The 13,620-nt window shown below is 43.2% G+C and overlaps 1 protein-coding gene across 1 annotated transcript in view; it reads right to left on the bottom strand.

The window, feature by feature from the left end:
• Positions 1-13,620, bottom strand: part of UNC80 (unc-80 homolog, NALCN channel complex subunit) — a gene marked incomplete at its 3' end in the record, with an annotated part of 131,639 nt that overhangs the window by 96,837 nt on the left and 21,182 nt on the right. Inside the window, exons 9-15 of the mRNA XM_082001429.1 lie at positions 10,023-10,157; positions 8,952-9,174; positions 7,418-7,558; positions 4,141-4,409; positions 3,139-3,504; positions 2,194-2,340; positions 81-228 (exon numbers count right to left, since the gene is read on the bottom strand). Coding sequence (XP_081857555.1) covers positions 81-228; positions 2,194-2,340; positions 3,139-3,504; positions 4,141-4,409; positions 7,418-7,558; positions 8,952-9,174; positions 10,023-10,157 — 1,429 coding nt within the window. The remainder of the gene's footprint in view (positions 1-80; positions 229-2,193; positions 2,341-3,138; positions 3,505-4,140; positions 4,410-7,417; positions 7,559-8,951; positions 9,175-10,022; positions 10,158-13,620) is intronic.

The raw sequence follows: 13,620 nt of genomic DNA, 5'->3' as shown, positions 1-13,620 counted from the left end.
AAAAGAAAAGAAAAAGGTGTGGCTTCTTTCTGATGGTACAGTTTTAGGAAGTGAGAGCTTCTGATGCCAGCTATACTTACTGTCAGTGACTGGCTCCATGCAGAATCCCAGTAAAGCATGCAGGAAATCCACCACATTATTGAGAGAATCCCTGTTCACATAATCCCTCATGGTGTGCCGGAACTGCATTTTATCCAGTTTGTACAGCTTTGTGAGGCAGTTCTGAGCCTGCAACGATATCCACCAAATCACATCACATCACATCAAAGTATGTGTTCGAGTTTTGCTAATAGGAGCAGGGCACTTTTTGCTCTTGCTTAGCCAGTGCTCTGTGTGCTGACTAAAGTAACCTCCCCTAGGAGCCAGAAGGGTCGAGTCCTGTAACAGAAGACAGGTTCACCTCTGAAGCAAACAAGAAGTTCAGCACAAGGAGACAGTGCTGAAGGCACCAACAAGGCACCAGTACAGGTGCCACTGTTTGGAGTTGGTGGTGAAGTCACTGCCAGCCATGTCTCAAGGCCTCTCCTCCTCTCCCTAATCCCAAGGTAAAATCTCACTGAATATGAATGGAGTAGGAATGTACCACCTCAGACAAGGCTTATTGCCTTGGTGAAACAGGTTCTTAGCCTCAGACATCTGATTTTCAGCCTCTGGCTCAGACCCAACCCATTTGATGCACCTGTACCCAGTGAACAATTTGTATCATGCAAAAAATTAACTTTTATTTAAAAGCTATTAATTGTCAAGTTCTTGCCACAAAAGTCTTCAACCTAGCAGCACCCCATGCAGGCTGGAGTTAGAGAATCTGAAATATCAGCTCTATGGGAAACATGAACTCTCCTGCTACCTACAATAGGGTGCTTAACTTTCCAGTAAACTCAGACATGTGATTGTCCATGCAGTCAACACAAACGATGCATGCAAAGCAGTTTGGCCAGACAAATGCACAGAAAATGCGGCAGACTTAGACGTGTAGGAAAATCTCTTCCCATAAAGACCTCAATTCAATGAGTCTGATAAGAACCTTGGCTCCAAAAGACATATTCATTTATGCTTAATGTTATGCATAGGCCTAAATGTTTTTCTGGTTCAGCTCCAACACAACATAAAAGCCTAACTGACATTTTGATGAATATGATACATGTTCAACCAGTGTTCTGTGCAGAACCTTTCTACTGTTACCACTGTGACTCTCTTGCCCCATTTTGTCCCGTTGTGTCCAGAACTAACGTTACTGCTGCAGTCTCCTCAGGACCTGGGAGTCTAGGTAACAGAAGGACACTGCATGATACAGAGGCAGCCAATCCATCTCTGAGCTGTCCAGCTCAGATCCCAGAACCAAATTATAGCTCTGTTGGCATGGCTCAGGCTAACTAAAGCCATGCAGAAGCACCTGGCTCCCACCCACACCGTGGATGGGCACAGTGTAAATTTTCACTACAGTCATCAAAAATGCTCCCTGCTACAAGCACAGAAGGCGAGGAGGAGGCACGAGATGGAGAAAGCCTTTGAAAGGCTCTCATTACAGGGCATTAGACTGATCTCAGGGAGTCAAACTCTCATCGATGAAGTCAGATGTCTGGGCTACATCCTTGGCACTTTCCACTGCTTCAACTTGAGCAGAACCAAGAATGTACAGAACGAACAGTGATCATCCACCCTGCCCTTCAACAGGGCGTGAGTCTTCTACTTCCTTGCAGTACGCTAACGTGCCTGCACACACAGTGCACTCCAATTATCAGGAGCTGATGGAGCAGCCCAGCAGCAACCAGTCATAATCACCATTAGGAAAGGTGGACATAACCGCACCTTAGACTTCTGGATTCAGATATGCAACCCAAGATAGCGGCACCTCTTGTAAATAGTGTACTCTGTTGGGTGAAAAATTATTTACACCAGCTCACACAGGGGATTTGCTCCCATGTGTCTGTCCCTTCCCAGACAACCCATCCATTGGGGTGCTCAGAAGCACCCTGGGACTTAGGTGCACTCTTAGCAAGCCCCAGGGGCTGGAAGGTAACACAATAGCTGAAAATCCGCTACAGCTGGGCTGCAACACAGTCTGTGAGCTGGGGCAAAGAGCAACACATTTACTGCCGATACAGAGAAAGCTACAGAGGGGGCAGACAGCAATCTCAGCAGCTGATGTCAAGAGCACAAAGGGGACGCTTTAATGAGCTTTAGTTCTCTTACATTCTCCCGGAATACCTGGTGTCTCAGGCGATCTCCAGAGAGCCCTCGGTGTCCTTCTCCACAACCATAGGCACAACCCAGGGACTTCACAATTTTGATCAGCATTGTGAGTGCCAGCCTATGGGTGCTGACAGATGGGCCTTCATCCTGAGAGTCACAGAGGAAAAGACAGTGTGAAACCCTGGCACAACCACTGGCATTTTGTTAGCATTTTACTTTTAACAAATTGCTGTCCATTTCTCCTCTCAGATACTCCATTACTGAGTTGTTACTCTTGAAATGCTTACTCCAATTTTTTTGCAAGCTTAAGGACCAATCCTCTTCCCCTTCAGTTCCCTTCAAAAATTCATAAACATGAAGCCTCCTACATGCTGCTATGAATACCATTCAGCACTTACTTCAAAAAATTCTGCCTGAAAACCAGAGAGCTGGCTTGCTTTCCACTTGCTTAAGCAGAAAAACAATCATCTTTAAAAAGTCTTAGGTATTATGCTACCATCGATTGCAACTTTGGAGGTCAGCAACACCATCTCTTGGCCAATTCTTATAGCAATACTGAAAAATTTAGGATTTCTGGCCATCAAAGGGAACACACACTGGATTCTGTTTTTCTTTGTAAGCTATGAATAATGAACCTGAAAAAAAAAAAATAAATCATTGTGATTGAGGGTTTCAGGCACTTTGAGATACTGAAAATGTCCATGCAAGGCTCACAAACTCTGCTTTTGGCAGCTGCTTTGCTGGAGTAGTTTCAGTGCTTGAATTCCCCATCATGTTTCTTTGGTGGAACCCCAAGTGAGCACCAGAGCAAAACAAATTAATTTCTGATTATGGTGCAAAAAAACCCAGAGGGTAAACAGAAGGGCAGTTGCATACACATGCATATTCAGTCTTAACAGATCTTACACTACATTCAGGAATTGTATAAAAGAAAGCAAGACAAACCTTTTCTTGTTTTTTGTCATTCTTCTCATATGGCCCTCCTCCTCCACCACCTCCATCACTTCCAGCTCCACCTCCTCCACCACTTCCACTGCCTCCTTCTTCTCCTCCATCTCCAGCTCCACTAACTGGGGGAGGCCCAAATCCACAAGCTGAACTGCTAGAAGCAGCCCCTTTGAGCTGGAAGGATCCTTCACTTGGTCTCTTTTCAGGAGCCTCATTTTCTTTGTTCTCACTCTTCCTCCGAACTTTCTCTACACAGGGCACCACACCAAGCTGAAGTAAGCACTCCACAATGTTCAGTGCCACATCGCAAATCCGGGAACTGATGTCATGGTTCAGGACCAAGTAAACAGCCTTCAGGACCACCTGGGAAATTCAAACATTGTATTTGAAGTCAGACTTATTTTCTCTCTACTACTATTTAGTGCCTGGAAATTCTAGTCACAGACCAGAGATTCATTATAGCAGGCACAGTACAAATTCAGAATGAAGTGCACACAACCCTCAACCCCAGGAGCCTACAGTCTAGGTGTAAGACAAGAAACCACAGGCTGGGCACAGTCAGGCAGAAAAGGAAACCATGAGATGACATCTGTAAGCCTGAGAACACTGCTTCAGTGCACTGGGAGCTGTCAAGTCATTAAGGAGAATGCAGAAAAGGTGACTTTTAAGGTGCCATTAGAAGAAAGGTGCTATTCAGTTTTAGACTATTTTATAGGGAACTTGGTGCATGCCCCAGGAACACAGCCATTAAATAATATCACTTCAGATTTGATGTGTGCATTCCACATGCACATGCGCTCCTTGCAAGGAGTAATAAGGAGTTGCAGTATCTCAGAGGAGATTTTTATGATATGCACAAACGTATCTGACTGACCTTTACGTACTGCTGAGAGAAGTCATATAAAGAGGTGGAGGAAAAGCCCATCAAAACCCTGATCTCAATGGTACAGCTATATTGACAGAAGAGGGACCTGGCTTTCCTCATTCCTTGCCAATTACCGAGAGATCCAGCATGCCGTTCTTGTGGACAAAGTTGTTTGTTCCATCAATGTGATCCGTATCCTCCAAGCAACTGTAATTGATGCAGGAGTCTGTCAGGCTCCGTGGGAGGTTGGCACATGCGAGTGGCTCATGGGGCATCTCAGGGATAGGCACCTGGTTGCAAAGCTTCCTCATGTGCTCACTGAAGAAATCGGCGTAGCCCACGTTGAATGAGGCCAGGGTAGTGTTGAAGGTGGCCACAGTGATGGTGGAGATCTGGGACCGCACTGCAGGGAGGAAAATGTCTACATGTAAATTTCCATCTCTAGAGTAATGAAATGGCAAACTGAGGCTGTTCTTGTGGACAAGAAGGGAGAAGCTCTTAATGCAGCTTGTAATGCTGAAAGACAAGACAGGTCCCTAATTCCTATCATGGGTACAGGGATGAAAGCATACACTCATTTCTTCGTTTAAGCCAGGGCAAATTAGAACAACCCCAAGCTTGCTCCAGCAGTACAGTTCCATGGCAGCTTAAACTAATCTGAGTCAACTGGGCAGTTAAGTAGATCAGGGAGCTCAGCCAGCCTAAATCTAATCCAGAAGGGAGATTAGATTTTGGCTAGCTTTGCTCCCTGCATTGGTCCAGTGCCTGGTCTTAAAAACAACACTGCCCCTGAAAGGGAAAGCGGAAGGACTTTGCAGCTGGATGCAGAAGTGAAGGTAGGGTTACAGCAACACCAATTTGGAACAGTTTTCTAAGTCACACCAATTCGAAATATTTCATCACACCAGTTGAAAAAAAAGGAGCAGTGTGTTCCTAACAGTACCTGTGGCAGTCTAAACCATCTCCAAAATGCAAAGCTGACTAATGAGTAAGGCAATGTGGTGTCCAAGTTCACAGTGCTCAGAGAAGGGAACTCATGACATAGCCAAGCTTAACTTTAAATTGGTTGATGCAGGTAGTGACAGCGTTTTGGTTGCACAGGCCAATTTTTATCAAGGATTCACCACAGTTTTACAACTCATGCTGAACTCCAGGCCATGATGTTAGTAATTTCCCACACTTAGTGCTTTGTAAGTAGGTTTATACACCCTGTAGCGTAGAAAGACCCTATATGTCCCACAATGTTGATTGGACCACCTTCAGCCAGACGGTACAGTAACTACTGTTATGCAGTAATGTAAGAACATAACAAAGAACCTCTACCTAAGGCTATTTAATGTATTCTAATGAATAAAATAACATACATCCAATAAGAATCTTCAAGCACTGACTCAGCAATGGACTGCTTATATTATACAAGCAACAACTTGCCAGAGTGGTGACTACATTTCCTCATAGCCTGTGCAACCCTGACGGCACTGAACTAGCACTATTTATTAGGAGAAAAGTTCCAAGACCAATAGCAGTACCTTGAACTAGCCTACAATTCGGTCAATGATCAAGGTAGGAATTAGCTACCTGTAATCACAGGATTACTTGCTGGCAAGTGTGACTTTTTAATGGCATTTTGAGTTTCACCACTGAAATTTGCATGGTGAAGATAACAATAAAGATGGAGTTAGGAAATTTTGTTCCTGGGCTACCAAGTTTGATGATTATCCAAGGCTAGATATTATTTATTTATTTATTTATTATAAGCAAAACTAAAATTTTGCTTAGTTTGTTTTGAAATGGGTAACAAAAATCCATATCCTATTCCTACATGAAGTAGCTTTTCCTGTGTTTTATCTTTATTTCATTATCACTGATAGGGCTGACTGCTGGATGGGACTCACAGCAGCAGGGAAGGAGGACTACAGACTCTTCATTTACATCCATGCATGCTTGCAGCATGTGCCCACGTACCTGTGACTCCTCTTCAGCAGCTACCTAAGACATAACTAAATTTTCATCTGTGCTTTTCAGTGTGTCAGACAGAAGAAATGAGTTTATTAGCAAATATCTCCTGGCCAGGGAAAGTAGACAACAGATAGGAAATCGTGCATGACCAGTACGCTTGGATATAGCTGGTCACACAAGAGACATTATGTAATACTTGTACTTATTCTCTTAATTACAGAACGGTTCAAAGTCATAGACTACCAGTAGAAATAGTATGATTTGCCCTATTATTCATAAAGTTGCTGCACAAATGTACCTGGGGTACAACTAGAAAAGCAAGCATTGCAGAAGGCTACCTTTTAGAAAATATTTGTCTAGGAAGCTGGTGTAGTGAGTGGTATTACTGTCCTATAGAATAAACATGTCAGGAAGACAGACTCCACAAAATCGATCCAAAAGAGTTTTACTTAGGAGACACAGAGCAGAGGTGAAGGAGATGTGCCCACGCTGGATTAGAGCTGACGCAAATCCATCCTCTCTCAGACTATTCAGATTTGCTGTGCTAAAAGAGCATGGATCTTTGAGAGCTCCAAGGCTACAGCCCATATCATGTGAGGGCATCCGTAGCTACCTAGGTATGCTGCCTGACAGCTTGTGCAGAGGTAGACTGTGCCCTGCTCCATGGGGTATGTGATACCCTGTTCCCTCATCAAGGTTTAAGGTTGCACTTGCCACAAGTGAGGCTCAATCTCTACACGGGAGGGAGAAAACAAATTCACTGTGTTTAGGCAGTAGGAGCAGTGCCAGCGAAGTGCTCTGGTGTAGACAGCCCTGCTGACAGAAGAGCGTTTTCCTCTGCTTGACTAACATTATTTGACAAAGGTGGTGTTGCCATGCCAATAGAAAGACTCTTCCTTCTGGAACAGACTTCATCCCACCAGAGGCTCTCACAGTGTGGTCACACTGGCATTGCTATTGTCACATTGGTATTGCTGTCTTGGAGGGCTCCAAGACGGATGGGCCCCAGGGAGATTTCAAGTAAATTGAAAAGCCAAGCTTCTATTTGGAACCAGGGAAATTAAGACAAAGCTGTGATTCTGAGCACAATTAGAGGCTGGGGACTGTGAAGGGGCATTACATACCACAGGATTCCCCATGAAACCACTAAAGTTAACAATACCAAGTTTCTGCCCAAACTTCTGTGCTGTGTTGTGGTATGGCAAAAAAAACCCCCAAAAAACAAACAAGCCTGCCTTCCCCTTGCTGATGGCTGCCAATTTTTTTGACAAACTGCACCAGATAAACCTGAAAGGTTTGGAACATTTTTCTAGACAGAACAAAAAAAACCCCTCAAGAGATGCAGGGACAAAAAAAGGAAAAAAACAGTTAGTCATATACTTGTAACACTTCCTCAGCTTCTTGGAGTTTGTATTTCAGCAAAACGTTTCTTTCATGATGTGTTAAATTTACCTTCTTTGACTGTGTTCTCTCCATGGCTGTTTGAGTGGTCTGGCAGATCAGAGACCAGCGTGTGATGAGAGTGTGAATGCCTAGCGCTCAGGCTCTCCATCTCTGTTGCTGTGTCAGAGCTCCCCCGCCTGGTAAACTTTCCTAAGGTGAAGACAAGAAGTGCATATTTAGTTTACTCATTTGAGAGGTGCCTGGAGGCAAGAGACAGTAACTGAGGTTCGAAATTCAAGTATTGGAGTCAGTAAAAGTCAAGGCCTTCCAGGACCCTGTGAAGCAGAACCAAATATCATAGTGGGGTATCTCGCAGGGGTTCATTTACATAGAGACCAAACGTACAAACTCTCTGCAAGGCTCTTCCCCTCAGCACATACTGATTTAGCGGGCATCCACATTGCCACCCTCCAGCAGCTTCAGGAAAATAAGATTGCTCAGCGCTGAAAGACTCCACCCTTTGGGTCAAGTTGTAGGAATTTGGTTTCTTCTCCCCTTGTCCAAAAGAAATAGGTATAGTAGGATGGGGAGTGCTAAAGCAAAGGATCTGTTGACCACTGGATCTGAAATACATGACTTTGCTGGGATATGACAATGAAAGAACTGTAGGTTAAGCCAGGACAAGAATCCGGAGCCCCTGAGATCAAAATTTAACAAACTTCTTGAGCTACTGAAGATATGGAAAAGAGGATTTGGATACTGACTTTGCTACTCTTGTAAAAATCTGTAGGTGTTTGTGTATTAACCATCAACAATACACGTGTAAATCTTTAAGAATTCACTTGGCTAAGCTCATTGTCCTGTGTCCCAAAGAGCAACATGTTTACAATGGAGAGCCTACCAAATGATGCCATCTAAGCTGGTGAAAATTAGAAGGCTCTGGCATGGCCTTCAGCAATCATTTTGCTGCCTATCATCTCCAAGAAAAGGTGCCAGGATGAAAATCTATGGCATTAGGAGTAAGTTTGTGAAACAGAAACAATGCCTAGACACTGTTCAGTGAACTTGGAAGCTTGAAGGAGCCGATATTTAGATTTAAACACTGTACCTTTGCAATATCAAGACAGTGTAAGCCTCACTATCTGAGACAATACCTTACTTATTTTGTATCTACTTGAGGAAGACTGTGAATACTTTTTGCCATACTCCTAGTGACCATATTGCTGTCTCTCCAGAGATTTCTCTTTAAAAGAAGAGGGTGCAACCACTCCTTCAATCTATTTTAAGCGGCAGTTGCACAATGCTTGCTATCACTCAGGGAAAGAGTATTGAAGTGGTACAGACATGACTACAGGTTGCTACAGTAGCTATTATTGCCGTAAAGATGGTAGTTTTCAGAGAAAAAGCTAAACAAAGCGCAAGTCATCCAAGGTCTGCTGTCAGCACAGTTGCCACTTCTACAAACATGTGTGTAATGCTGCAAATGGAGCCAAGGACATAAAGCAGCAATAAGACGGATGAAGAAATAAAGAGCCTCTGTTGTTCTCTGAATGTTCAGGACAGGAATGACACAGAGCCCGGGGCAGAAATAACAATATCTCACCTAATATGGTGGTTTGCCATCCTCCTCTCTCAATGCCACGCCGGTCTTCTCCAATTCCAGAGAAACTGCCAAAGGAGAAAGTGCTGCGAGTGGGTGAGACATCCAAATGATCCTCATGGAGAAGGAAGGGCACCCCCATCCTTCGTTGCCGCTTCTTCCCAGTATGGTGGAAAGGAATTGACCCTTTGCGCTCACGCTCTCTGTCTTCTTTGCGGCTCTTAAACTGCAGGACAAAGAGGAGCAAGTATGAGAGCAAGTAGAGGCTTTGAAGCATGACAAACTATCACAGAATCATAGAATCTTTGGGTTGAAAGGAACCTTTTAAGGTCATCTAGTCCAACCCCCCTGCAATGAGCAGGAACATCTGCAACTAGATAGGTTGCTCAGAGCCCTTGTCCAACTTGACCTTGAATGTTTCCAGGGGTCAGCATCTACTATTTCTCTGGGCAACCTGTGCCAGGGTTTCACCACCCTCCCTGGGAAAAATTTCTTCCTTAGATCTAGTTTAAATCCATCATTTGAGGGAAAAAGATAACACAGATGTGTCGCCCAAGTATAACCTTCCACTCTGAGCTTTTTATCTCGGCCATTTACCCTGACAGCAACTATCTGCACTCTGGGACCATATGAACATTTAAAGAAACTCAGTCTTGCCCCAGGGTGGGATGGATGCCCTTGTATAATGAGCTAGATCCATAGAATCCACAAAACTCTGCTAAGTATCTTGGATGGTTGCAAACCCAGAGCTGCATGAGGTAAAAACATTAGAAGAACTCAATGAATTAGGTGGAACTACAGTGAGCACCAGCACTTAAAAATCAGCACTGTTTGAGTACCCTCCCCTCATGCAGTTTCAGCAGGACAGTTATTTGCACAAAGATTTCAGTATTGTGTTTGGAATGTGCACATAAAAACCTACATAATAACACACAGAATCACTTCCAATGAAAAGAGATGTCAACCTCACATACCACATGAATATATAGTCCAAGCAGACCTTCAGCTGCTACTTAGCAGGACGTTAAGGTGCTGAATCACAGGTAAAATAAAGTACAATTTTCGTCCACTCACCTTTTTGAAGATGTTCATCCCCAGGTCTGTGGAGAGATCTGGAACTGCTGGTCTACGCAAGTTGGTCAGTGAAACCTTGGAAAATGCCTCTGTGCTTAGTGATTTTTCTTCCTCATTACATTTCATTGTAAGATCCTGCAGTTCCCAAAAGACGACAGTAAGCAAAAGGAGAAATAGAGGATAATCAGTTTAAAAAAAAAAAAAAAAAAAGAGCTGCTTCCAGCTCCAGTGTCATAGGAGCACTATAGAGGAAAAGGACCTTAAATTCATTACACAAAACACTATTTGCACAATTAAAGAAAAACAAATAAGCCAACAAACAAAATTTAGAATCTTCCAGAATTATTGACCATGTCTAACGTTTCTGTCACCACAGAAAAGAACAACACGTTGTGCTGCCACAGAAAGCCTCAGGCATTTTTCTGACCAGCTGTCAGCGTGGTCTAGTGGCATGGAAGACTCATGTTCTGTTCTACTCTGATTCTGATCCCAGGTATGACTCTGGGTAGCTGACAATCTTCTTAAGGCCTTGGTTTACATCTATGAGCAATCACAATGGCTACCCTTCTTGAAGCATTTTATTTTAACACCTAAGAGAATATGCCCTTAAACATGTATTTTGGAACTGAACTGCACTAAGCAGAACTGTCCCTCCAAGAGACTTGATTTGTAAAAAATTTTCTTTACTCACTAAAGAAACCTAAGACTTCTATGTCAGTAAGCATCCTTCACTTGTCATAATAAGATCTGTCCATCACAGTTCTCATCATAGTTCATGTTTGTGAAAGCCCCTATAGCTATAGCACAGAATGTCCCACAACAGTGAAACCTTGAGACTAATTTACTGACAGTTCAGTAGAGGGCACTCCTCTCTCCTTCTGCATTGAGCTACGCACATTACAGCTGCCTACTGTAAAGAGAGGCTTTGCTACAAAAGGTGGCATCAGCTCAGCTCCTGGCCATCTGTTCTCACTAAAGATCTGAAGCCACTTTTTTTTTTTGTGCAGCTGACCTGACCAAATTCCCTCAGAATAATTTTCTTATGCCTAAATATCACCTTGTTTCCAATGAAGATGCTCTTTATCCTCACTCCCCCATCAGAAAGCTGGTACTAAACAACTGGGACGTGTTAAAACACCTTTCTGCTTTCAATCCAGAGATAGCCATATGCCAACGACAGATGAAGCGACTCCTGTGGTATAGGAGGTTTAAATTTTGGCTAGCCAGACTGTGTATGGCTAGTGAGCTCTGCAATACACAGGTATGCAGTTTCATGCACATGGAGGTCCAGCAGAAGTGGGTGAGAGTTTCTGCAGCTGAAGTCTTAAGCACCAGGCACTGTGCTTGCAGTACTGGGCTACTGGGGACCACACATTCTTCAGAGACTTTTCAGACTAATCAAAGACTACCTTTGAATCCTTCCTATTAATTTTATCAATGCAAGAATGAGACACACAACAGAAAGACTCCTTTTCATAGCTGTTTTCAGTCACATTCAGTCAAGATATGCTTTTAAACCATTTTGCAAATGCAACTAAAGATTCAGGGGAGGAGGCCTATGTAAAACCAAATAAACAGCAAATCACGATTCAACTCTCAGTGCTCTCAACAGCGAGGCCAGCAAGTATTTCATATGGCTTGGTTCTTAGCTTTTACAGTTCTCTAGCCTCTTCTGGCTGGAAAACATCGTATGAATTTATTTCAGATTTATTATCTTTGTCCATTAGTTACTAAATCAGTGTTTCATTACATGGCTTAGAGTCACCAAGAGAACAGAGTGGGGATCAGGGCATACTGTGATACCAGCCATACAAACATAGAGAAAGACACAGTCCCAGTTCTGAAATCCACTTAGGGCAGGTATCAAGCAAATACCAATAGAAAAACAAATTACACAATCACCTTAAATGTGCAGTGGGGTACATGATGTATTTTAATGAACCAAGTTAGCACTCCAGTTGAAGACTGATTAAAAATGTGGCTATTCTGTGCAGTAGGCTATGTGGCAATTATGATATGCACAGGATGGATAAGAAAGTAAAATAGTTTTGTGGCTGCTACTCTAGATTTTGTTGTTTCTGTTGCCTTCCTTCTGCATGACTGTATGACTACCAGCTTGTTAGTACTTCTCTCAACTCAAGATATTACACTTGAGACTCTTGGCTTTATATTAGCATTGCAGCGAGCACTACAGCTGCATTGGTCTTAATGCTTAATTTAAGCTTTGGCCCCTGCAATGTTAGCACAACACTGTAGAGGTTTGTCAGAAGTTTCGTTTCCTAGGCCTGTCCTTACACACAATTCACTACATACAGATGCAGTGCAGGTTTCCTTTATCACACATTGCTGGGTCTGAAATATGTTTAGACTAAAGTCAATTTCTAGTGGAAGCTAGTATTAATTTTATTCACACTCCATCCAGTACCCCTTTTCCTATGCAACAAGGAGAGCTGGCATACTGCACTGAATCTTTTTTCACTCTGCTGTTCAGTTTAGTAGGCAATACATGGAGGCTGTTTTTAATGTTCTCTTGATCCCAACTCCTTTAGCTCAAGCTTATATTTGAAATGTGATTTCAGGCACACAGAAACCAACACGAAATGCGAGAGTTTTGCGGAGGCTTAGGGAGATGCAGCAAGTTACCCTGATAAACTGCAGAATAATAGAAAGAATGTCAATCTACCAGAAAAATCTACTGGTCCCTGATGTGATATGCAGGCAGCTGTTTTTGTCTTTAATCAGTTTCTGCCTGCTACTTTAAATCTATCCCCTGAAACACAGAGTGACAATATTTTTGACAACTTATTGGCCAACCTGAAATGATGACATTGCATTAGGAGTTCAAGATTTAGACTGAAAAAGCAGGCTTTAACCATATCCCTGTGTCGGATGAGCTGGTGAAGTCTCACCACGCAGCCTCCTTGTGTTGATAGAAAGAAATGACAAATCCTAGCCCTCTGGAGGTGCCATTCTCTCCTCCTCCTACTAGCAGAGAGCCTTGAGTGATGAGACTGTGAATTTAAGAACAGCAGTTAAGTCCCTACAGTTGGCTGGGATGTAACAGAACCTAGGTGTCTCTGTGCATTGCAAAGATTTCAGTCCTCAGAGTTGTAAAGAAGCGGGGCATGAGCTGAAAGTTTTGCTACATGGAAGACTGTTTCATCTCCTCCATCACATCTGTTCTGTGTAACAAACTGGAAACCTTTTTAAACAGGATTCCAATTTGATGAAGTACAGTAAAAATACACAGGACTGACATAGAGGTTACCAAAAGCAATTAAACCTAGCCCTGGAGGGAAGAATGCCCTGGACAGAATCCCCACATTAACAGCTAGAAAGTACCCAGTGGAATTGCCAAATGGATCTAACAGAAAAATGTTAGTGAGGAGCAACTGAGCAAAGAAATCTTCTACAAGATAAACAGCCTGGAAAAGCAAGAAATAGCTAAGTGTGTGAAAGGAGAGAAGTGTCTCACTGTATAGACAAGAACCAGCATACTAGTGCAAACTGTGCCTGTGGAAGACAATCCCATTCATGCTGCCACCATGCTGAGAATCACTGACTGCACTCCCTGCTGCACTAGTAGCTGAACTTGTTA

This window comes from Phaethon aethereus (assembly GCF_964289735.1).
Source record: "Phaethon aethereus genome assembly, chromosome: 6".
NCBI lineage: Eukaryota > Metazoa > Chordata > Aves > Phaethontiformes > Phaethontidae > Phaethon > Phaethon aethereus.
Note: the sequence above shows the minus strand (reverse complement) of the source record. Positions and strands in the feature narration are given on the sequence as shown.